Source organism: Dipodomys spectabilis, unplaced genomic scaffold, assembly GCF_019054845.1.
Source record: "Dipodomys spectabilis isolate Male_0828 unplaced genomic scaffold, ASM1905484v1 ptg000373l, whole genome shotgun sequence".
Lineage (NCBI taxonomy): Eukaryota > Metazoa > Chordata > Mammalia > Rodentia > Heteromyidae > Dipodomys > Dipodomys spectabilis.
The window spans coordinates 3,051,789-3,077,460 of record NW_024871050.1 but is presented as its reverse complement, the minus strand read 5'-3'; the positions used below and the strand labels follow the sequence as shown (position 1 = coordinate 3,077,460).

Here is a 25,672-nt window from a genome sequence, read left to right as displayed (position 1 = left end):
TTGCATACATGAGGCATGGGTTCAATTCCTCAGCACCACATAAGCAGAAAAAGCCAGAAATAGTACTGTGGCTCAAGTGGTAGAGCGCTAGCCTTAAGCTGAAGAGCTGAGGGACAGAGCCCAGGCCCAGAGTTCAAGCCGCACAATAGACAAAAAAAAAAAGTTGCCGCATATATCAGAGCATATACTACATAATTTTCCAAATTAACTTTGTAACTAATCATTCAACATAAATGCTTTTTTTCAGATGGAGCAACTATCAGATGAAGAAATTGATCATGGTGCTGAAGAAGATAGTGATAAGGAAGATCAAGACCTGGACAAAATGTTTGGAGCATGGCTTGGGGAGCTAGACAAACTAACTCAGGTTAGAAGTGGTACTTGAAACATTGGTTGAGGATTTGAAGTCATCACTGCATTTAAACAATTTCATTTGCACAAGTAAGGATATGCATGTAGGCTAAGTTTAAAAATACTGCTAAGGGCTGGGAAGGTGGCTCAGTGGTAGAGCGCTTGCCTTGCATGCATGAGGCCCTGGGTTCTATTCCTCAACACCACATAAGCAAAAAGAAAAAAGCCGGAAGTGGCTTTGTGGCTCAAGTGATAGAGCGCTAGCCTTGAGCTGAAGAGCTGAGGGACAGCGCCCAGGCCCAGAGTTCAGGCCCCACGACCAGACACCCCCCAACCCCCAAAAAAATACTGCTAAGCTAGAAACGTGACCAAAACACTAAAGATTAAATGCATAATAACTGTAACAGTAGATAGTATCTTGTATGGTTATTCTAAAGACTTTACTACCATGTATTGTACAAAGCAATGGGTTTCATTGTGCATGCGTATAATATATTTTGATCATCGCCACTCATTATTCATTTTTGTTTCCCTTTTTTCTCTTACCTGCTCTTGCTTGTTTCCTTTCTCTTCCTAAACAGTTGCCCTTCTACTTTCATGTCTTTCAAAGAAAAAAAGTTAGATTTCATGAGAGAAAATATGTAATATTTCTCTGAGTTTGGCTTATTTTGCTTAACATGATGATCTCTAGTTCCTTTTATCATGTAAATATATCTTAGATTTAAACTTGTGTAGTGTGACAATGCTTTTCAGTATTTTGGAAATTTTTAAGAAATACATGACTGATCTAAATGGCTAGAAATTCAAATGTCATGTTTGTTTCATTACTTTAGTTCCTACATGGTGTTACTTGGCATATTAAAGTTAATGGTGTTTTCAACTTTATATTTGATCAAATTTAGGTTATAATCATTGTTTTACGTATAATCCTCGAGTTATTTTATAGAACACGTTAGATACTTTCTATTCTCCAATTCTACTGTGAGGAGAATTAGACTTAAGTTGCTGCAGTAGAGTTAGGATTGAGGTTAAAGGAAAGTTTCTTGACTGTTCTGTGAAACTTTGAAATAGGGCATTAAAGAGATTGTGGATGTTCATTTGGAAACTTTAAAATTAGGACAGATACACTATATTAATCTTATTTTGAAATAAATGAGTAGAAAAGATAACATTCTAATCTAATGCCATGGTTCTACAAATAGAATATTTAACATTCTTTTAAAATTGAAATTTATTCAAATAATAATGCTTAGTAATATTAAACTATACTTAATTTGGATAGAAATCAAAGTTTTAAAAGAACAATTGTAAGCTTAGCAAATTTTTTGTAGCTTTTTTTTTTTTCCCAAGACTGAGGACCACCGAACCCAGGGCCTTGCGCGCGCTGGGCGGGCGACCTTCTGCTGGGCTAAACCCCCAGCCCCAAGCTTAGCTAATTTATTTACACAATGAAGGGAATTTCTTTTCCTTGTTTTCTTGAATTTCTCTGTTGTACCTTTATTTTTTATTGTATGGGGGGAAAGGTATCATTTACGAGAATGGTAAGGACTGGAAACATTTAGATCAGTTAGTGTGTGCTTGCTGTGCACAAGGCCATTGATTAAATCTTCAGCATCACAAAAATAAACAAGTAAAAGTTTTAATTAAATAGAAGATGGTAGATAACTTGTAAGTCTCTTATACCTGAATGTAGGTCTAATAATTTTGTCACAGATAATACAGTAGGGTTATGGTTTGCCTTCATCCAGAGATCTTGATAGGACTAGTCTATTACTTTTTGACTTTTTTTTTTTTTTGTCAATATATTTTTTTTTTATTGTAAAGCTACTATACAGAGGGTTACAGTTACATGAGTGAGGTAATGAGTACACTTCCTCTTGAACATTGTTACCCCCTCCATTGTTTTCCCCCTACCATCCCCTCCCTCCCTCCCTTCCCCGAGGTTCTTTTTTTTTTTTTGATTGTGATTAAATGATTACATAATTTCAAAGTCACAAGTTCATTCTAACTTCCCTGGAGCAAATTGTCTACCACAGTCTGTAATATTTAACAGTGTTCACATGTTATATACCATATTTGTGATCAGCAGCATGGGGATATTTAGTAGTGGTTCAACCAGATGAGCGGGAGTTCTTTGTTTCTTAAGTCCTGTTAGTTTTGTCGTTTCACCTAACCTTTTGGATTTAGCATCCACTTATCAGGGAGACCATGTACCGTTTGTCTCTTCGTTCTTGGCTTACCTCGCTCAACATGATTCCTTCTAGCTCCATCCATTTCCCTGCAAATGCCATTATTTTGTCATTTCTAATGGCTGCATAATATTCCATTGTGTATAGATACCACAATTTTTGGATCCATTCATCTGTGGTGGGGCACCTAGGTTGTTTCCATATCCTAGCTATTGCGAACAGTGCTGCAATAAACATGGAGGTGCACGTGTCCTTGTATATTGGTTCCTGTTGTTCAGGGTAGATGCCTAGAAGTGGTATGACTGGGTCGTAAGGGAGGTCAATCTTTAGCTTTCTAAGGACCCTCCAGACTGCTTTCCAAAGTGGTTGTATAAGTGTACATTCCCACCAGCAGTGTAATAGGGTTCCTCTTTCTCCACATCCCCTAGCATTTGTCGTTGGCTGATTTGTGGATGTGGGACATTCTCACTGGGGTAAGGTGGTATCTCAGGGTTGTCATTATTTGCATTTCCTTCACCACCAGGGATGATGAACATTTCCTCATGTGTTTCTTTGCCATTTTTATTTCTTCATTTGAGAAGTCCCTCTTTAGTTCCCTTGCCCATTTAGTAATTGGTTTGTTAGGTTTGGGAGGGATTAGTTTCTTGAGTTCCCTGTATATACAGGATGTTAACCCCTTGTCTGATATATTGCTGGTAAATATTTTTTCCCAATTAGTTGGTTGTCTTTCTAGTTTAGTTGCGATAGATTTAGCTGTGCAGAAGCTTTTTATTTTAAGGTAGTCCCATTTGTCGAGTCTCTCTCCAACTTGTTGTGACCCTGGGACTCTGTTCAGGAAGTTCCTTCCTGTGCCTATTAGTTCAAGTGTCTCTCCTACTCTGTCCTGTAGTAGTTTCAGAGATTCAGGTTTAATGTTAAGGTCTTTAATCCATTTTGAGTTGATGTTGGTGCATGGTGATAGGCTGGGGTCCACTTTTAGTTTTCTGCATGTGGCTGCCCAGTTTTCCCAGCACCAGCGGTTGAAGAGGCTGTGTTTTTTCCATTGTATGTCTTTGGCTCCTTTGTGGAATATCAGCTGGCTGTAGGCCTGTGGATTTGTATCTGGATCTTCTATTTTGTTCCATTGGTCTTCGGGTCTGTTTTTGTGCCAGTACCATGCTGTCTTTGTGATTATAGCTCTGTAGTAGAGTTTGAAGTTCGGCATGGATAGCCCTCCCATATTGTCTTTATCCCCTAGAATTGTTTTGGCTATTCTAGGTCTTTTGTTGTTCCATATAAATTTTTGGACTGTTTTCTGTATTTCAGTGATGTACGTCATTGGGATTTTAATAGGAATTGCATTGAATTTGTATATTAGTTTTGGAAGTATCACCATCTTTACTATATTAAGTCGGCCTATCCAGGAGCATGGGAGGTCTTTCCATTTCCTAGTGTCTTCTGCAATTTCTTTCTTTAACTTTTTATAGTTCTCATTAAATAGTTCTTTTACATCTTTGGTTAGGTTAATTCCTAAATATTTTATTTTTTGGGAGGTTATTGTGAATGGGGTTGCTCCCTTTATTTCCCTCTCTTCCTGTGCGTTATCAGTGTATAGGAAGGCAACTGATTTTTGTGGGTTTATTTTGTATCCTGCTATTTTGCCGAAGTGACTTATGATTTCTAAAAGTTTGGGGATGGATTTTTTGGGATCGTGGAGGTATAGTATCATGTCGTCTGCAAAAAGGGATAGTTTCACTTCTTCTTTCCCTATGCGGATCCCTTTAATGTCTTTTTCTTGCCTTATTGCCCTGGCTAAGGGTTCTAGGACTATGTTGAAGAGGAGTGGAGACAGTGGACATCCTTGCCTTGTTCCTGTTTTTAGGAGGATTGGTTGTAGCTTTTCCCCATTAAGTATAATATTGGCTATTGGTCTGTCATAAATGGCTTTTATTGTTTTTAGAAATGTTCCTTCTATTCCTATTTTCTCCAGAGCTTTTAGCATGAATGAATGTTGAATTTTACCAAAGGCCTTTTCTGCATCTGTGGCGATAATCATGTGATTCTTGACCTTGGCTCTGTTGATATGCTGGATTACATTTATTGACTTACGTATGTTAAACCATCCCTGTGTCTCTGGGATGAAGCCTACCTGATCATAGTGTATTATTTTTTTTATGTGTTTCTGGATTCTGTTAGCTAGAATCTTGTTAAGGATCTTTGCTTCTGTGTTCATCAAGGAGATTGGCCCGTAATTCTCCTTTTTGGTTGGGTCTTTGCCTGGTTTGGGGATGAGTGTGATATTGGCTTCGTAGAATGAGTTTGGGATAGCTCCCTCCTTCTCTGTTTCTCCGAAGAGCTTGAGGAGTATGGGTATTAGTTCTTCTTTAAAGGTCTTATAGAATTCTGCTGTGAATCCATCTGGTCCTGGGCTTTTTTTTGTTGGAAGACTTTTGATAGCTTCCTGTATCTCATTATAGGATATTGGCTTATTTAATTGGTTAACTTCTTCTTTGCTCAGTTTGGGTAACTTGTATTTCTCTAAAAATGCATCCATTTCCGCCAGATTTTCTTCCTTTAGAGAGTATAGCTTTTGAAAGTAGTCTGTTAGAATTGTTTGGATATCTTGGGTACGTGTTGTGATGTTTCCCGTGGCATCCCTAATCCTATTAATATGGGTTTCCTCTCTTCTTTTTTTAATTAATCTTGCCAACGGGCCATCAATTTTGTTTATTTTTTCAAAGAACCAGCTTTTTGTTTGGTTTATTTTGGTTATGGTTTTCTGATTTTCTAATTGGTTAATCTCTGCTCTCAATTTGGTTATCTGGCTTCGTCTAGTAGCTTTAGGTCCCATTTTTTCTTGTTTTTCTAGCTGTTTTAGTTGCAACATGAGATTATTTACTTGGTCTGTCTCCATTCTCTTGATGTGGGCACTGAGGGCAATAAATTTGCCCCTCAGGACTGCTTTTGCTGTGTCCCACAAGTTTCTTTGTGAGGTGTTTTCATTTTCATTGAGTTGTAGGAAATGCTTTATTTCTTCTCTGATCTCTTCTGTTACCCAGGCCTTGTTAAGGAGTGTGCTGTTCAATTTCCATGTATTAGAGAAATTTCTGCGGTATGCTTTGTTATTGAGAGCTAGCTTGATTCCACTGTGGTCAGATAGGATACAGGGGATTATGTCGATCCCTTTGTATTTGCTTAAGTTCCTTGCATGAACTATGATATGGTCTATTTTGGAGAAAGTTCCATGAGCTGCTGAGAAGAATGTGTACTGTGTTGTGTTAGGGTGAAATACTCGGTAGATGTCAGTTAATTCCGCTTGAAGTATGGCCTCACTTAATTCGGTAGCTTCTTTGCCAATCCTCTGGTTGGTAGACCTGTCCTTTGGTGAGAGTGGCGTGTTAAAGTCTCCTAGTATTATCGTATTGGGATCTATTTTATTCTGTAAGTTTGAGAGCATTTGTTTAACATATCTGGGTGCACCGATATTTGGGGCATATAAGTTGATGATGGTTATATCCTCCTCTTGGATTTTTCCCTTTATTAATATGTAGTGTCCGTCCTTGTCTTTCTGTACTGATTTTAATGAAAAGTTTATTTTGTCAGATATCAGGATAGCTACACCTGCTTTCTTATTGGGGGAATTTGATTGGTAGATCCTTTTCCACCCCTTCACTCTGAGTTTGTTTGTATGTTTGGCTGAGAGGTGGGTCTCCTGAAGGCAACAGATGGATGGGTCTTGTTTTCTGATCCAGTCCTCAGTTCGTTTTCTTTTAATTGGCGAATTCAGCCCATTTGTATTAAGAGAAAGTATAGAGAGATGCATTGTTGTCCCTGCCATTCCGTTTTCCTAAGTTTTTCTTCTTTCCTTTCCTCCTGTGCTTGCTCAGTTAGACTTTGAGTAATGCCTGTTTGTTGCAGGTTCCAGTTCCTGGTTGCTTTCTTCAGGTTGTGTCCCCCCTCTTAGAATTCTTTGTAATGCTGGCTTACTGTTTATGTATTCATTTAGTTTTTCTTTGCTATTAAAAGTTTTCAGTTCTCCATCGAATGTGAATGCTAGCTTTGCCAGGTATATCAGTCTGGGTTGGCAGTTATTGGCTCTCAGGGCTCGTATGGTGCTTTCCCAGGCTTTTCTTGCATTCATTGTTTGTGTGGAGAGATCTGCAGTGATTCTAATTTTTTTCCCGTTGTAATATAGCTCCTTCTTCATTTTTGCTGCATGCAGGATTGTTTCCTTATTATTCAGATCCATCATTTTTACTATAATGTGCCTAGGAGTGTTTCTCCTGGGATCTTGCTTGTTGGGTGTTCGATAAGCTTTTGTGATGTAGTTAAGATGGTCGTTTTTGAGGTGGGGAAAATTTTCATTGACTATCTTGTTAAATAGGTGTTGCATTCCCTTGCTCTGGAATTCCTCACCTTCGTCCACTCCGATTATGCGAAGGTTAAATTTTTTAGCATTATCTGCTTGCTCTTGAATTTCCCTTTGGTTTAATTTGAGTGATTTTTCCATATCTGTCACTTTTTGGTCCAGTTGGTGTATTCTGTCTTCTGTATCTGACACTCTACCTTCCATTTCATTCACTCTGTTGACCGTGGCTTCTATTGTGGTTTGCATGGTGGAAATGGATCCCTTTATGGATTCAATGTTGGTTCTCAGAGTACTGATCTCACCTCTCAATGAGGTGAGATCAGTATGCATTACCTCTAATTTGGCGTTTATCTCACTTCTTGCTGAGGTTTGTGCAGCTTCTATTTTTGCATCCAACTTTTGTTTGATATCCTGTATATCTTTTGATAGTTCATCCTTGTGCTCTTTCAATTTCTGATCCATTTCTCGCTTTATTTCTTGAGTCATTGCCTCCAGCAACCCTTGGATGTAGTTTTTGTCTTCCATTCCTGCTTTGCTCCCACTGGGGCTCTCCCCTGCGTGGCTGCTGGCTTTTGAGGTGAGTTTGCTGTCCTGGGTAGTGGTAAACCTTGTGATTTTTCTCTGTGATTTTCGCATGGGGGTTCAGGAGACTGCTCTTCAATCTTGTTTTGGTGTGTCTGTCTTTGCTTGGTTACTGATTCTGTATTGGTAGAGAGAGTCTGTGCCTGATCTGGATTCTGTTGGGAGCCTATTTCCAGCTGCTATTCTGACTTACTTAGGATTCTCAGCTCTCTGCTGTAGATTGCTGGCAATTCCCGCCTTTGGAAGGGTTGAGCAGCCTAGACTGCTTGTGTTTGCTCCTGCGGGTGCTCTTGGGAAGATCAGATGCTCTGGATGCACTTTCCCAAATACTGGAGTCTGCTATGGGCTCCTGATGTGTTTTTGTTTGTTTGTTTTGGGCTGGTTGTGGGCTTGAACTCTAGGTTTGGGTGCTGTCCCTCAGCTCTTCAGCTCAAGGCTGGCACCCTACCATTTGAGCCACAGCCCCACTTCTGACCCTTTTTGCTTTGTTCAGGCGCCGGTCCCGGGGCCTGGTTCCGGCCCCAACCTGGAGCGCGCTCGTTAGGCCTGTGCTAATGTGTATACCACCTTGGTTATGCAGCCTGGAGGACACAGTTCAAAATTCTTCTACTGTTGGTAGTCTTGACCCAGGGGCGCTGTTCCTGGCTTGGGCATTTAAGCTCCCTTCCAGGGGCGCTCTTGCTCTGGCCTGGCCAGCAGAGTGTGCTCCACCGGCTGGTGGAGCTCTTGAACAGTTCCCAGTTTTAGTGGGTCCTGTGGTCCGGGTGTTGGGGTAGGGAGTCTAGGTCAGGGTCTGGGGATTCCCTCCAGCTCTGGTCTCCCTTGATGGATTCACTGTCCCCTGTGGGGTACTCACCCTGTAGGTCGTCAGTTGTTGTTGCAATCCGAGTTCAGTTGGGGTGGTTGCGGGCTGGGTTGGGCGGCCCCCACCGGGTCGTTGCGATCGCAATTGGGCGGGTGGTCTGCCAACAGGTCCCTTTGTCGCGCTGCTGGTGCCGGGCGGCTTTGGCGGGATGGAGCCTCTCCGCTCTGGTGGAGAGTGAGGGGTGGGGGTGGGATCCTCGTGGAGACTCCCGGCTGGTAGGTTTCTCTGTTCCTGGCGATCCGCTGTTCTGCAATCCGGTACCTGGTGATCTGCAAGCAGCCCCCTGTGTCTCTGTGGCTCCGGCAGCCCCCGCCGGGCCGGCTGGCCGGCGGCTTGGCGCACTGCCGCGCGGCCAGTAAAGGTTGGGGGAGGGGTCTTCGCTCTTCTCTGTTCTGAATTTCTTCTTTTCCTCTCTCTTTTTTTGTTATTTTCCACCTCTGGTTTTTCTCTGAGTGTTCGTCTTTTTGTTGTTGTTGGTCTCTTGGGGAGATTAAGCATTGGAACTCGAACTCTCTTTTTGGTTGGAGAGAGCTGTGGCGTTTCCCTACTGCCCCGTCGCCATCTTGGTCTACTGACCTTTTGACTTTTTTTTTGCCAGTCCTGGGGCCTGGGCATTGTCATTGTCCCTGAGCTTGTTTTAGCTCAAGGATAGCGCCACTTCCAGACTTTTCTGTTTATGTGGTACTGAAGAATGGAACCCAGGGCTTCATGAATGCTAGGCAAGCATGCTACCACTGAGCCACATTCCAAGCCCTCTATTACTTTTTGAAATGGTGATTGTTCGCTTTGCTAAGGTTTTAGGTCTCACTAACTTTTAGCCCAGGACTGTCCCTTATCTTCAGGTTACTTTATGCCAGTGAATGAGATTATGCTGGAACAAAACCATATCCCTCAAGGAAGGAGTTATCAGAACTCTGAATGTTTCTTTTCCATTTATCATACCTATATTCATGTTTCTAGTTTATTTGATAGCAGAATTATGTGAGAAGAGAGGTCAGTCGCTAGGATGTATTGGAAAAACAAAAAACTTAACTCTAAGAGCTAGAGTTGTGGTTCAAGTGTTATACCACCTGCAAACCAAGAAGGAAGCCTCAAATTCAAATTAGTAATACCAGAGAGAGAGAGAGAGAGAGAGAGGGAGAGGAAGAGAGAGCACGCGAGCGACCACATACGCACACACATTTGAGCTGGGTGCTGGTGGCTTACACCTGTAATCCTAGCTACTCAGGAGGCTGAGAGCTGAGGATCATGGTTCAAAGCCAGCCCAGGCAGGAAAGTTTGTGAGACTCTTATCTCCAATAAACCACTCAGAAAAAGCTGGAAGTGGTAGCTGGAAACAGTGTTGTGGCTCAAGTGATAGAGTGCTAGCCTTGAGCACAAAGAAGCTCAGGGACAATGCCCAGGCCTTGAGTTCAAGCTCCAGGACCAGGAAAAAATTTTTTAAAAAGATAGAGGAAGAAGAAGAAAAGACATTTATTCTGAACTGTGACAGACAGTGTTAAGCCTCAGGTTCTAAAGCATATACCTAAAAATTGAAATAAATGAAAATAATGTGAAAACCAATTATGCTTTACCTTAAGATTTTCGATTTGATTATTATATTGGCAGTTCACTTAATCATAAGGCAAACTTCATCCTTTTTGTATAAAGACTTGACTTGAATATAACTTTTTTTTTTTTTTCAAGAGTTTGGATTCTGACAAGCCTGCAGAACCAGTAAAAAGGTCTCCTCTTCGCCAGGAAACAAACATGGCCAATTTTTCTTACCGATTCTCCATATACAACTTGAATGGTAAGATGTATGTAATGTATAAGGTAAATAATGATAAGTATATATTAATGTAGGAATAATGCAGCTGCAGTTTCAAATACAAGACTCAATATAAAAACAATATGCAGGCTGAGCGTCCGTGGCTCACACCTCTAATACTAGCTACTCAGGCCGCTGAGGTCTGAGGATCGCCATTGAAAGCCAGCCTGGAAAACTCTTATCTCCACCAGAAAGCTGGAAGTGGCTCAAGTAGTAGAGCGCTTGCCTTGAGCTGATGAGCTCAGGAACAGCACGCAAGCCCAGAGTTCAAGCCCTATGACTAACAAAAAAAAAGCCTATACATATAACTTAGTACTTTTTTTGATTTGTGCATAATACTAAGTAGATTATCTTAGAAAAGAGCAACTGAAACATATTTTCCTTATTAGTAAGTGACAAAGTATATACATAGGAAGAACCTCACAGAAAATTTAATAATTTCATTGTTGTTCTGTCACTGGATTAAAATCCAAAGAATTCATTATTTCTTTTGTGTGTGTGGTCCTAGGATTTGAACTGCCACTTGTATTCACCCAGCTCTCTTTTCCTTTTTTGTGTTTTTTTTTTTTTATGTAGGGTCTTGTGGCTTGTTGTCTGTGTATGTCTATTGCCCATGGCGTGACTCACTTGTGGCCCCCTGCAGAGCTGGGATTATAGACAAACACTCTTGAGGTCTTGCTAAACCCTCCCCTGTTCCCACCCAGGCTACTTGTCTATGGTCCTGTTAATCACCTCTACAGTAGCTAGGATTAGAGCTGTAAACCACATGGTTGTTACTAATTTTAATAACATTTCTCATAAATTTATTTAGTGTACTCTACCTAAGCAACTCTATTTTTTTTTTTTTTTTTTGGGGGGGTCCGGTTGTGGGCCTGAACTCTGGGCCTGGGCACTGTCCCTCAGCTCTTCAGCTCAAGGCTAGCGCTCTACCACTTGAGCCACAGCACCACTTCCGGCTTTTTTCTTTTTGCTTATATGGTGCTGAGGAATCGAACCCAGGGCCTCGAGCATGCAAGGCAAGCACTCTACCACTGAGCCACCTTCCCAGCCCCGCAACTCTATTGTTTTAAACTTTACTTTTATTGGACTTTCCATTTATTTTTTTCATGCCCTCAGCTGTTTTGATAACATCTTTGTTGGATACTGACTGTATTAATAGCTTATTACAAACTGTGGTTTAAAAGTTACATGAAGAGTTGGAGTTGTGGCTCAGTTGGTAGAGTGTTAGCCAGTGAGCAAAAGTGGCAGGTGCTGAGTTCAAGCCCCTGTCTCAGACCTAACAAAAAGAAAAAAGAAAAAGTTAATGAGGGATGTGGCTAAAGTTATTAAATAATATGTTTTGCACTATTTTGTTTGAATGCATACCTTTGTTTTTTTTTTTTTTCTTTTTCTTTTTCTTTCTTTCTTTTTTTTTTTGACGGTCATGGAGCTTGAACCATGATTCTCTCAGCTTCCTTGAACTCTGGGCCTGGGTGCTGTCCCTCAGCTCTTCAGCTCAAGGCAAGCGCTCTACCACTTGAGCCACAGTGCCACTTCCAGTTTTCTGAATGGTTTATTGGAGATAAGAGTTGCACAGACTTTCGTGCCTGGGCTGGCTTTGAAATATGATCCTCAGATCTCAGACTCCTGCATAGCTAGGATTACAGGTGTGAGCCACTGGGCTCTCAGCCCCGTACCTTTATTCTTAATTATTAGAGATTGTAAAAGTGCTTCTGAAAATTCTCTGGGAATTAAAAAGAAAACCTATTTAATACTTCCATTTGACTGACTATATTCCCAATGGAATGCATTCTTTTGCATCCCCTACCATTTCCATATTTAACTGATTTAGAATAGAATGTATGAATTCTGATTGGTTCTGGAAACTTGTGTGTTGTTTTGCAGAAGCTCTGAATCAGGGAGAAACGGTGGATCTGGATGCCCTGATGGCTGATCTTTGCTCTATAGAGCAGGAGCTAAGCAGTATTGGTTCAGGAAGTAGTAAGCGTCAAGTCACAGAACTGAAAAGTACTCAGAAATTACCTGCCAGCCGACATACCTCCAAACATGGCACATTGAAAGGATTATCTTCTTCATCTAATAGGATACCTAAGCCTTCCCATGCTAACTACTCCCTGGATGACATCACTGCACAATTAGAACAGGCTTCCTTGAGCATGGATGAAGCTGCTCAGCAATCGGTACTAGAAGATCCTAAGCCTTTAGGAACTAATCAGCACAGAAGAACTGCCTCAGCAGGCACCGTGAGCGATGCTGAAGTCCGCTCCATTAGTAACTCCTCTCGTTCTAGCATGACTTCTGCAGCCTCCAGCATGGATTCTTTGGATATTGACAAAGTAACACGCCCTCAAGAACTAGATTTGACCTATCAGGGACAGCCAATTACTGAGGTAAATATATTTTTCTCCTAGCATTTTAGTATTAAAATAAAGGGTAAATAATTTTTAAAGTGTAGCTTGAATTAACTTTCTTAATTCTCCTATATTGAAAGTTTGTAAAAAATCTCAGGCTGGGTACAGTTGTACTTTATAATCCCTGCTTAGTAAGAGGCTGAGATAGGAGGATCAAAGAATGAGGCCTTATCTGGAAAAAAAGCTAATACTCAGACGAAATATATTGCTCAAAGTAAACATTACGGAAATGATTTAGAAATTTTTATTCTTTTGATTTTGGAAGCCCTTGAATTAATGTCATTTATTTCATGATTAAAACCTTGAAGCCAAGAATGATAGTTCAAGCCAATAATTCCAGGTACTCAGGAGACTAAAAGGAGAATCAGAAGTTTGAAGCTAGATCTGGCAAATATCAAGACTCAATAAAATCCCCAGTACTGGAAAAAAAAAATTGAAATGTGATTTGCAAAGCCATTAGTAATTATCAGCCTTTGTTTTTTTTTGTTTTGTTTTTTTTTTTGTTTTTTTGGGTCCAGTCATGGGGCCTGAACTCTGGGTCTGGGCACTGTCTCTCAGCTCTTCAGCTCAAGGCTAGCGCTACCACTTGAGCCACAGCGCCAATTCCGGCTTTTTTCTTTTTGCTTATGTGGTGCGGGAGAATCGAACCCAGGGCCTCATGCATGCAAGGCAAGCGCTCTACCACTGAGCCACCTTCCTAGCCCTGTTTTTTTTTGAGGGAGGAGTGCCAGTACTGGGGCTTAGGCTCAAGGCCTTGAACTCTTACTTGGATTTTTCCACTCCAGATGGATGCTGTACCACTTGAGCCACACCTCTACTTCCAACTTTTTTTTTTTTGCTAGTTAATTGGAAATATGAGGCTCATGGACTTTTCTAATCTTAACTTCAAACCTCAGTCCTCAGATCTTAGCCTCTTGGGTAGCTAGGATTACAGGTATGAACCTTTAGTGCCTGGCATCAGATTGCTTTTTAGTGTGTTTCAAAATAACATAAGAAACCCACTTACAGTTTTCAAAATCTGCTCCATTTTATTCAAGTCAGTATGAGGTAATAAGAAAGAGCTACTGAGCTCAGAAAACTTGGAATTTAGTTATATCTTGCTATATTAATGAGACTTAAGAAAGAATTCATCCTCTCTGAACATCAGTTTCTCATAAGAAAAAATGGAATTAGTTCTACTTGGTCTACCGTCCTCATAGAAATTGAGAATCAGAAGTGATAGATATGAACAAATCTTTTATGTAAGTTTAACTGAAGCTGGATTTTGTTGGTGAAAGGATTCTTGGTGAAAGAATTCTTTTAATCTGAAGATGGCATTTGGGTTGTACCATAGTAGCAAGAAAGAAAATCAGTGGGGCTAAAGAAAATCAGCCTTTTGTTTGTCTACTGTAATACAGAGTAAGAGAATGTTTATGTATAATCAATACAAATGTAAAACTCTATGGAACATTGTTTAAGGAACTAGAGAAATTTGAAATTTATACTGTTGACATTTTTCTTTCCAATTTATTTACATTAATCTAAACTTGGCATTCAATAGTGTGCCTAATTTTTGTTTTAGGTAATATGAAACAAACATGAATCATCAAGGTAGTTTAGAAATAAACTTGAGTTTTATTGCAAAGAAAATTAGCAAATTATATCAGTCTAAATAGTAAAGTTTAATTAGCTCAAAATAAATATGATCTACCTGTTATATATTTTGCCATATCTTTTCCATCTCAAGTTCTATCTTCAAGTTCATCAAGCAAATGTCCTGGGGTCCAACCATTTTTTATCCATCTCTCTTCCAGGGTGTTAGAAAATTCTCTTGGCTTTACCTTCAGAAATAGCCAAGATCTTGATCATTTCTCAAGAGCTTCACTACCAAGTCAACAACATCTTGATCTAGGTCTTTATAGTAGTTTTCTAGCTTGTCTTTCTTTTTTTTTTTTTTTTTTGGTCGGTCGTGGGGCTTGAACTCTGGGCCTGGACGCTGTCCCTCAGCTCTTCAGCTCAAGGCGAGCACTCTACCACTTGAGCTACAGCGCCACTTCCGGTTTTCTGGTGGTTTATTGGAGATAAGAGTCTCACGGTCTCTCCTGCCCTCTCCTGCCCGGGCTGGCTTTGAACCGCGATCCTCAGATCTCAGCCTCCTGAGTAGCTAGGATTACAGGCGTGAGCCACCAGCGCCCGGCTTCTAGCTTGTCTTTCTGCGTTGCAGTTATAGTGATCTGCTTAAAAGTAAGCCAGATCATCTCTTTTCAGCCTTAAAGGCATTGTATCTTACTCAGAGTAAAGCCAAAATTACGTGGCCTTACCTGATCTGCTTTCCCTGATCTATTTATCCCATTTTTTCTTCCTTCCCTTGCTCTGCATACAGCATTGTCTCCTCTTGTCCTTGCCGGCTATCAGTGACTGCTTTAGAGCCTTTGTATTTGTTTCCCTGCCTAGGTGCCCTTTCCCAGTTATCTAAGGATATAATCCTTTCCACCTTCAGGGATTTGTTTAAATGTCACTTTCTCAGTAAGGTCTTCTTTTATGATGGTATTTAAAAATCAAGCTCTTCTAACTGCCCTGTGACTACAAGTTATTTCCCTTTTCCACTTAATTTTGCCCTTCAATGTCAACTACCAAACATGCTATGCATTTTTATTTTGTTTATCTCTTCCCAAGTGACTATAAACTTCATGAGGAGAAGATTTTTCATTGTTTTGATTTCTTTCGGTTTCCTTAATGCCTAAAACAGTATTTGGCTCATAGAAGCATGATATTTGAGCAAATGTAAGCACATATTTAGTCGATAGTCCTTTTTTTTAAATTCTTCAGTAGTTGTACAAAGGGGTTACCATTCAATATGTCAGTTGATAAGTAAAATGCATCTTAATTGATATTACCCTGTTCATCTTTTTCTCCATCCCTTCCAACCCTACCACTCCCATCAATTCATTCATTATTAGTATTAAAGAAATTCCTAATGCATCCTCTTCAGATAATCTCCAATTGTTTATTAATTTGTCCGTATTTAAGATTTTGTACAAAGATGAGTTATCCTAATCTTGACAATTTGACATTTTGCATGGTGAGTTAGCATATTGACTGTTGGTACATGAACACAAGTTTTCAATTTTCAGTGTGCTTACTTGAAAAAAATGCATCAAATTAGCTGAAACTTAATGCACTTTTTTTTCTAGTTTTGAACAAATGCTTTGGAGGTATCTGGGTTTTTTCTGTTGTTATTATAAAGATGATGGGTTCCAGTTACGTAAGCCAGGTAATGAGTATATTTCTTTTGAACAGTGTAACCCCTTCCCTCCTCTTCTATTTTTCCCTCCCAACCTCCCCACAGGTTGTATAGTTCATTTTCAAAATAGTATCCCTTGAGTATTACTGCTGCATTTGTTCACCCTTTGTTCTACCATTTTTGTCCTCCCACCTTACCCTCTCAAAAACAGATACACTTACATATGAGACAGAAGATAAGAAAGCAAAAACAGTGACAGAGGAAGAAAAAAATACCAAAAACCCTCCTGTTTCCAGTTCTTGGGAGTTCATTTTGATAAATACCATTTTATATGATCATATGCACATAGCTGTTGAGCCTTTGTGATCCTCTCAAGAATATTCTCCTTTTACCCGGGCGCTAGTGGCTCATGCCTGTAATCCTAGCTACTCAGGAGGCTGAGATCTGAGGATCACGGTTCAAATCCAGCCTGGGCAGGAAAGTCCATGAGACTCTTAGCTCCAATTAACCACTAGAAAACCGAAAGTGGTGCAGTAGAGCACTCGCCTTGAGCTGAAGAGCTGAGGGACAGCGCCCAGGCCCAGAGTTCAAGCCCCACAACTGACCAAAAAAAAAAAAAAAGAATATTCTCCTTTGGTCTCACTGTGTGAATGTCTACAGTCCTGTAAAATTTATCATATCCAAGTGTATTTTTTTTGCCTTTTACCACCCAGTGTATTTACTTGTTGATTAATAGCCTCATTCTAGTTACAACAAATGAGGGGAACCAGGCAACCTATGTTTCTTTGGGTCTGGCTTACTTCACTTACTATAATTTTTTCTAAATCTTTCCATTTCCTTTCAAATGGTACAATGTCAGTCCACTGTCTTAATCTAAATGTCTGTACTCTGAAATAAACATCAGTTGTTTTCCTTCAAAATGGCCAATGGAGTACCACAGTGAAGAAACATGAAAACTCCTGTAATAATGATACAAATACAAGTGGAAAGAATCAATTCAAAGCAATATTGTGCTTTCTTTTTTCTATCTCCTTTCTAAAAGCCCCCAAGGATAAGAACAGTATAGTATAATTCCACATCGCAAAGAGTGTATTTTTTTTCCTCAGACTTTTTCTTCCTTGGATTTTTGTCAAAATATTGTATTTGCAAGTACTTTATTTATGTTACCTAGTTTATGCCTCATATTAGCCCTTTGGTAATTGCATTATTCCAACCACACCAAGACTGAAGAAATTAAATAATTGAGAATTTGACCTCCAAAGTCATAATGTCTTCCTTACATTCTTAAAATCTTAAAAGCGTGATTGATAGTTAAAATGAGTATTTCCTGGGTGTTTAAGAATATTTTCTTATTAAAAATATTCCATGGATATATATAACAATGACTTATAATTACAGTTACTATTCTGTCAAAATCCTTCAATAATTATCACTATTAAGTTGTTTAAAGAGGTTTCAATGCCAGAATTCAGGTTATAAATGCAATGCATCTTGACCAATGTCACTTCTCCCATTTCCATCTTTCCTCAGGCCATCCCTACACTCAAGTTACTATGACTTATTATTTATTTATTAATAAGTGTTGGTCCTGGGGCTTGAACTCAGGGCACTGTCCCTAAGCTTTATTTTTCTCAAGGCTAGTATTATATCACCAGTAAGACAACAGCTTGGAAATTTAAGTGGTAATTGTATGTTATAAATTGTTTATGAAATAGGGCTTAAGAAATAAAAAACAAATCTAAAATATACCTTTAATGTTTTCTTCTGGTGAGATTTAACCATTAGCAGGTCTTTTGAATTTAGAATTTTATATATAAAAGTGTATTTTTTTAATAATACTTTTAAGCTATTACTATACTTCATAGCAGATTCAATTGGTTTTTCTAAATCTTAAGAAAATTTGAAACTGGGTGTTACATGCTTGTAATCCCAGCTACTCATAAGGTTGATCAAAGCCAGCCTCGGCAGACAAACCTGTGAGGCTCTTATCTCCAATTAACCAGCAAAAAGCTTGGCAGGAGGAATGGTTCAAATGGTAGATTACTGACTGACCAAGAGTACAATGACCTGAGTTCTAGCCATAAGGTCAGACAAAAAAAGGTTGATTAATGAAAATTGTCTGGTATGTGAGTTATTAACTTTCAAATTTTAGGAATTTTTCTCATGTGAAAGGCTTTTCAATGAAACTTAGTTTTGACAATATTAGAGCTTGAACTTAATGCCCTGTGCTTGTTAAGCAAGCCAGTTGAGCCACACCTACAGCCCTCACTGACTCATTTATTCATAATATATATGACATATTATGTCAGTAGCCCACACCAAAAAAAAAAAAAATGTCTCCTGAGTAACTAGGATTATAGGCATGAGCCACTGCTTCCTAACCCCCAGCCCTTTTTTGCTTTAATTATTTTTCTCACATTTTTTTCTGGAGCTATCCTTGAATCGTGATCTTCCTACTTGTTCCTCCTGTTATAGAAATGAATTATCTCTGGTTTGTTGTTGAGATGGGGTCTAGATAACTTGTTGCACAGTCTAGTCCCAAACTACAATTCTCCTAATAGCATATCCTAACTTCAATGCAATTTTTCTACTTCTTCCAAGTTCTAGAACTGTTTCAAGAAATTTGTTCAGAAAGTTTGAAACACTGGGGAAAATACAGTAATTGTGTTTATAGCATGTGAGATGTGACCCCACTGCCAGCAAAATCCCAAATTATTCTTAGCAAACCTAACCTCTTACCTCTAAAGAATTAAATGGTTAGTAGAGAGCACAGGACTTTCTGAAATCTTTAAGTCCTACATAAACTGTTGAAGGAATGGAGTTACAGTTGATTTTTCACTTATTGAAATTAACTTTCTTATTCCAGTATCCTTTATTTTATACTGAAATTTATTTATGTATACTGTTTTATTCCAGATCTCACTGGCTTAATGATGTTTAGTAGCACCAGGAAATAGCTATCAGGTGAAAAATAGGCTGATGGTCTGGTGAAAGCTTGGTGCAATGTCTAGTTCACATAAATTATTTCTCAACTAACCCCAATCTCCATGTCAACTCTGTCGTTATTACCTTGTTTCACAATGGAAGGAACTGGGGCAAAGAGCAACTCTATAACCTGCCCAAGGATTTGAACCCAACCTTACCATACTACTTCATCACAGAACTGAAGATTCCCTTCAACACCAACAGTAGACTGGCCAGTGTCCACAAAGCTCAACCTAGAGATTCAAAAGGAGACATGGGCAGGAGAAAAACAAGTAAAGAGATTCATGTAGTAACACTCCCATCTTGTGGCATTGTGGTATATATTGTTTAAGTATTTTAATATTGTAGGTAAAAATTTAGCAATTCTAAATTTAGGCTTAAGTAAAATTGTGATGAGGGCTGTAGTTTCTTGTTTTTAAAATAATATAGTGCATACTCAATTATTCATAGAAGCCTATGGAGATAAATGCTAACTTTACATAACAAAATAAAAAGCTTAAGAAATCTAACAATCACATTGTTAGTAAACGGACAAGCTGGGGCTTCATCCCAGATATTCCACTGTCAGGGTTTGCATTCTTTTCCACAATTGTGTTATACTTATTTCTAAGTATATTTGTGAAAAATGCATACACATATCAGTTAAAGAGGAATGTGCAACTATTTTAGTTGAAGAGTGAATGGATGCATAATCCTCCACTTCCTTTCTGTAGTTATACATAATCTAAATTGCTAGCTATGATGGGAAGTGTTTTATTTGTAAACATTACTTTGGGATAAGGCCATTTCTTGATAGTTGTTTGGCACTGGTGTTTAGATCAGTGCTTTCCAAAGTATGTCCTCCCACTTCCACTGCCAGGATTCTGGCTAGCAGATCATACTTCATTTTAACAGTTACAAATTTAGTTCAAGAAAGTGGCAACCAGGAGCTGAGAGTTTGGCTCAAGTGGTGGTAAAGGCCTGCTGCCTTGCAGGCAGGAGGCCTCAGCTCAAATCCTAGTGCTGGGATTAAGAAAATGCAATCTTGGTCTGCAGATTTGTGGAGAATTTTTGAAAGATTGAGACTTTGATTATTTAACATAAAAGGTTTTAGAACTTAGGTTAGAGCAAAATTTATGTGGCTAATTGATTAATTCTTTTTTTTTTTTTTTTTTTTTTTGTGTCGGTCGTGGGGCTTGAACTCTGGGCCGGGCGCTGTCCCTCAGCTCTTCAGCTCAAGGCGAGCGCTCTACCACTTGAGCTACAGCGCCACTTCCTGATTAATTCATTTTTAAAGCAGAGCTTTAATATATGTAAATAATGATAAAGAGTAGGTAAAGATCAGATTGGAAGTAGATAATTATTTGTAAGAAAATATTTACTTTGTGGAAATGGAACCTAGTCCTGAACCTAGCCTAGAATCTAGTCTTGATCTGCCAAGCATGTGAATAAAGGCCAAACAGAAATAGTTATCTCTCTATTCCATAAATATTTGAGTCCCTAAGCATCTCACTGTACTATAAGGGATAAAACTGTCATAGTACACAATGTCCACTACACATACAAGTGTACAAGGGGAAGGGATATAGAGTGTAGACAACCAAACAAGCATTTGCAGCACATTGTAGCCAGTACTACAGTAGGCAGACATAAAATCTCTTTAATAGAAAAGTCATGGATATCTTTGAGAATGAATGACATTATAATTAAAAATATAAAACCTTTGGGGGAAAAGATTGCAGGGAGTTAGGAATTGATGTGTGTTTAGGAAGTGGCAATTCTGAATAGCATGAATTCAGGACATTTGTCAGTTCGGAGCAGAAAATAATACCACAAAAGGAAGGTAAAGAATTGAACCCTTTTCTGCTACTTTCCCCTAGGCTGGCCTGATTATCAGACTAGAGATATTGGAGAAGGAATGAATGGGATCTGGGACATGCTTAGCGTTGGAGGGGTTGAAGAGGATTATTTATTCCTATAAAACGAGAGAGAAATGAGAAAGAATTTGCATTTAAGCTAGCACAATAGTCTAGGAGGTATGGCAGAAGATTGCAAGTTTGAGAGTAGCCTGGGCAAAGACCCTGCCTGATAAAAACCAACCAGCCATAGCCAGGTGCCAGTGGCTCATGACTTTAATCCTACCTACTCAGAAGGCTGAGATCTAAGGATCACAGTTTGAAGCCAGCTCAGGTAGGAAAGTCTATGAAACTTATCTCCAGTTAACCACAAAAGAGCCAGAAGTGTAGCTCAAGTGTACAATGCTAGCCTTGAGCAAAAGAAGCTCAAGGACAGTGCTTAGGCCCTAAGTTCAAGCCCTAGGACCAATACCAGAAAAATGCAAAGAACAAAAACCAGTCAAAGAAACAAAACCAGGCTGGGGCATAATTCAACTTTTAGAGTACTTGCCTCACATGTGTAAGGCATATTATTTAAATACACATACATATATATACACACATATGTGTGTGTATATATATATATATTTAGTTATAGGATATCTTCAGTGATAAAATCTTTATGGTGATGTAGTTTTTGGGGGGGTGTAGGGAAGTCATGTGAAGAGGAAGAAGAGAAGCTAAAAGCCTGAAGACATGGAGACTTACTTAGAAAAAGCTTTGGAGAAATTATTAAATGAGTAAAGAGAGAAAATTGAGAGTACAGTGTTCAAGAACAAGTGAAAGTTTCTTAGCATGAATTGGTACTGGGTACAGTATGTTGTGTAGTTCTTCCATTCAGCTATACTGTTCAGAAGTAGAATGAAGTAGTTTTTGTGAAGGATTAAGTTCATGTGGTTCTCACCTTTCTGAGTTCCATAAAAGAATGAAATATGATTTCATGCTCCTTTTCATTACTGTTTCATTGCTCTCGTTTCATTTCAGTGATCTTTGTCTCTTCCTGCATGATGAAGAGAGCTGCCCTTTACACCTCTGTTACCTATCATTTTCTTCCTTCCTCCATTTTTCACAGCATGCTATTTCTCTGAGATGTCCCAGCAAGCAGGCCAAGCATCATACTGACTTCACAGAAGAACAGGCTGAGCTGACACCTGTAAGTTCTGTAAACATGTCATGCAAGTATTTAAAAGTAGATGAAGAAGAATGCACTTGTTAGACTCCAAATGATGAAACTTGTCATATAGCCTCAATTTTCTGTAAGATTGAAACAAACCTAAAAGTAAATGAGCAAACCAAATAAATACACACAACAAACTTTATGATATGGTATCATTGATTATGGTACGCATAGAAGATAGCCTACCTGATACAGTTTTTGCATTGAAATCTAAAACCACATGTTAAAAAAAAATTAGAATGTTTTCTTTAGAATGAAGTTTTCTAGTGAATGACTCCCCTGTACAAATGCTTGTCTGAAAACCCAAGTTTTATTTCCTCAAATACGAATTCTCTGGTCAGTGGCTGACAAATCTTGATACTTCAGTGCTTCACAGTTCTCATATAGTTGCCACTAACCACATGTTAATGGCTATTAAGTACTTAAATGTGGCTAATCTAAATTGAAATGGGCTGAAAAGATAAAATAGACACTGACTTTCAAAGGCTTGTATGAATAAAGAATGTTTCATTATTACTGGTTGAGACATTATTTGGGTATTTTAGGTTAAATAAAAGCTATGAGTACTTTAATATTTTCTTTTTATATGTGTGTGTGCGTGTACTCGTATGTGTACAGATATGAGTCCTAGAGCTTGGCCACTGTCCCTGAGCTTTTTTGCTCAAGGCTAGCACCCTATCAGTTGAGCCACAGCTCTACATTTGGCTTTTTTGGAGATAAGTGTCTCATGGACTTTCCTGCCAGGGCTGGTTTCCACTGTGATCCTCTGATGTCAGCCTCCTGAGTAGCTAGGATTACAGGCGTGAGCCACCAGTGGCCAGTATGACAAGAGAAGAAGTTTTTTGTTGTTTTGTTTCTATCAGGTACAGGAAAAAGAACAGAAATATGAATGGGCACTAAAATTAAGATGCGTTAGGATAATAGCAAATATGACATTTTTACATCATAAGAGAAAATGGGAAGTAACCTTAACTGAAGTAGGGATAGTATACTAAGACAATTTATAGGCAATGTAGGGATAGTGATAAAGTACAAAATTCTAACAAATGACATAGATTTTTTGGTTTAGTTTTTGTTGTTGACAGTCTTATTACTATGTGGCCCTAAGCTGGCCTCAAGTTAGTCTTCCTGTTAGCCTCCAGAATATAGGCATTGTAGGAATGCATCTTATTTTTGAGATTAATTTTATTTATAATTACAGTGATAAAAATTATATGAGATTAGATCATTACGAAATGATTTTGATATTTGATTGTGCTACAAATATTCTAAACAAAGTAATAGAAATATTTTTAAACATTTGGTCCTAATGAAGCTCCGAAATTCCAGTACTTCATATTTTTATTAATATTATTTAGTTTATAAATCTGTTCAAAGGAATTTTAAATCTCTCCCATTTGCTTCTATATAACAGGGCACAAATACAGTAGTGTCAGTTCTTCCTTCAAACTCAGCTTCCATTGCTGAGTGATTTCCTAACATTATGAGCAACTCTTCATGAATTTTGAACAAAAAAAGAAAGCCAGTGGCTCATGCCTATAATCCTAGCTATTCAGGAAGCTACAGTCTGAGGACCAGATTCAAAGACAGCTCACGCAAGAACAGTATATGAGACACTTATCTCCAATTAACCAACAAAAAGCTAGAAATAGAGCTATGGCTCAAATGGTAGAGTGCCAGCATTGAGCAAAGAAAGCTAAAGAACGACACCTAGCCCTAAGTTTAAGCCTTACTATAGGTACAAAATAACAATTAAAAAGAAAGCACAAGTTCTCCTAATCTGCTTTATAGGATAAAGGCACTCCTTAAAACAGTGAAAATTAAGCTGGACATTGGTAGCACCTGTAATCCTACTACTCAGGAGGCTGAGATCTGAGGATTACAGTTGGAAGCCAGCCCAGGCAGGAAAGTCCTTGAGACTATTTCCAGTAAACTACTCTGAAAAAGCCAGAAGTGGCGCTGTGGCTCATAGTGGTAGAGTGCTAGCCTTGCCTTGAGAAGGAAGAGGCTTATGAACAGCACTCAGGCTGAGTTCAAGCTCCAGGACTAGCCGAAAAAAGAAGTGAAAATTAAAAGTATAAAAATCATTGGTGTTTCTATGTAAAATAGAGTTAATTGTAATAAATAGAGTTGCCTATCTGTGTGTTTTTTCCATGTAAGGTCATTAAAATACCATATGAACTGTGATGCTGATTTTTGTTATGTGACATAGTTCCTTGTTTGTAGGGCATCTAGCATCTCTGATTTACTATAAATGCTTGTAATTCTTCCTTTCTTCTTTACTCTTAAAGCCCCCAAATGCCCTCACCATTTGCCTACTGAAAGACAACACTACCCTCTTTGAGAACCACTTGGGTCTAATATTTGCTTTCTATTTCCCCAGCCCTAACCCAGACTTGTAGCTGCTTACTGATCCTTTAGAAATATAAGCCAGGACTTAATTCTGGCATAAGTCCTTATCTCCTTTGTGTTCCTATACCACCACACAATGTATTATACTTGCCACACACACACAAACATACACACAAAAGAGCAATTACAGGTTTTCAGTTTAATTATCTAAGACCTTCATATAGGGCTTCACGGGTTTTTTTTTTGCCAGGGCCAGCATGGACTGGTAACCTCCTAGTAAGCTTTCTGCATAACTAGAATGACAGCAAACCATTTTGTTGAGATGGGGGTCTTAATAAACTTTCTACCTGATTAGTTCTTAAATGATCCTATCTGGCTACTCTTCCTTTTAAGCGGCTAGGATTACAGACATGCATTAGCATGACTGACCATCCCTATTCATTTTTTCTTATTTACACATAATGAGGAAAATATTCTTATATTGGTATTCGTATATTGGTTTATGTAAAACTGTATATTTCAGGATAAAATTTGAAAACATACTATTTATTTTACAAACTTACTAATTTTTTTCAGAAAAATAAAGATCCCTATTTCTGACTTGCATAACTGTACTCCTTTGTGCATCACCTTTACAATAAATTCTAAAAAACCCCAAATGAATAGAATTTTCAAGTAATTGCATTTCAAATTTTACAAGATAAAATCTGCCTCCCACCATCAAAACAAAAACTATGAGTTGAATGCTAGTGGCTCATGCCTGTAATCCTAACTACTGTGGAGGCTGAGATCTGAGCGTCAAGGTTCAAAGATAGCTGGCCCAAGAGACTGACTGGTATTCCCACTGATACCACTCACAAATGCTCCCAAGACTCCTTGCTCTTCAGCAAGGAGGAGGGATTGGCTAGGAGAAGAATGCAAAGGTCTGAGTAGAGGACTGAGAAGGGAAGACTCGTTTGACACACCATCTACTGAGCTAGCTGTCAGTCTTGGCACCTGTTGGTAGTTTACCAAAATACTTATAGCTACATATAAATAAGGTCTTATTTTCTTTTAGTCACCACTACAGTTGTTTGCTTTTCCATTTCCCTCTTTCATGTATTCAACTAGTTTGGAGGTCTGTTGCCTCCTTCCTTTTTTTTTCTTTTCTCTTTTTTTTTTTATGGACATACTTCGCTCAGTTTACAAAAAAAAAAAGAGATAATTATAAAGAATCATTCTTCGTCTGCTTTATATTTATATTTTAAACACATGAAACCTCCACTGACTTCTGTTATTGCCTTTTTGTTTTTGTTTTTGTTTCTCTCTCTTTTCCTGTACAAGCACTCCTATCTGGACAGGGAAACCTCACTTCTTCTGAGAAACATTGCAGGAAAACCTTCTCATTTGCTGACCAAGGTGATACTACTGCTTTCCACGTGCATGTAACTATTTATTGCCTTTGAGATAGAATTTAATTTCTAGTTTTGATTGTGTTCTCAGATTATTGCTTTATGTCAGCTAAT

At 38.7% G+C, this 25,672-nt stretch overlaps 1 protein-coding gene across 1 annotated transcript in view; it reads left to right on the top strand.

Annotated features, from left to right (window-relative positions):
• Raph1 (Ras association (RalGDS/AF-6) and pleckstrin homology domains 1) overlaps positions 1-25,672 on the top strand; it is an 85,249-nt gene that overhangs the window by 32,608 nt on the left and 26,969 nt on the right. The window contains 3 exon segments of the mRNA XM_042667035.1: positions 248-367; positions 10,022-10,127; positions 12,030-12,535. Coding sequence (XP_042522969.1) covers positions 248-367; positions 10,022-10,127; positions 12,030-12,535 — 732 coding nt within the window.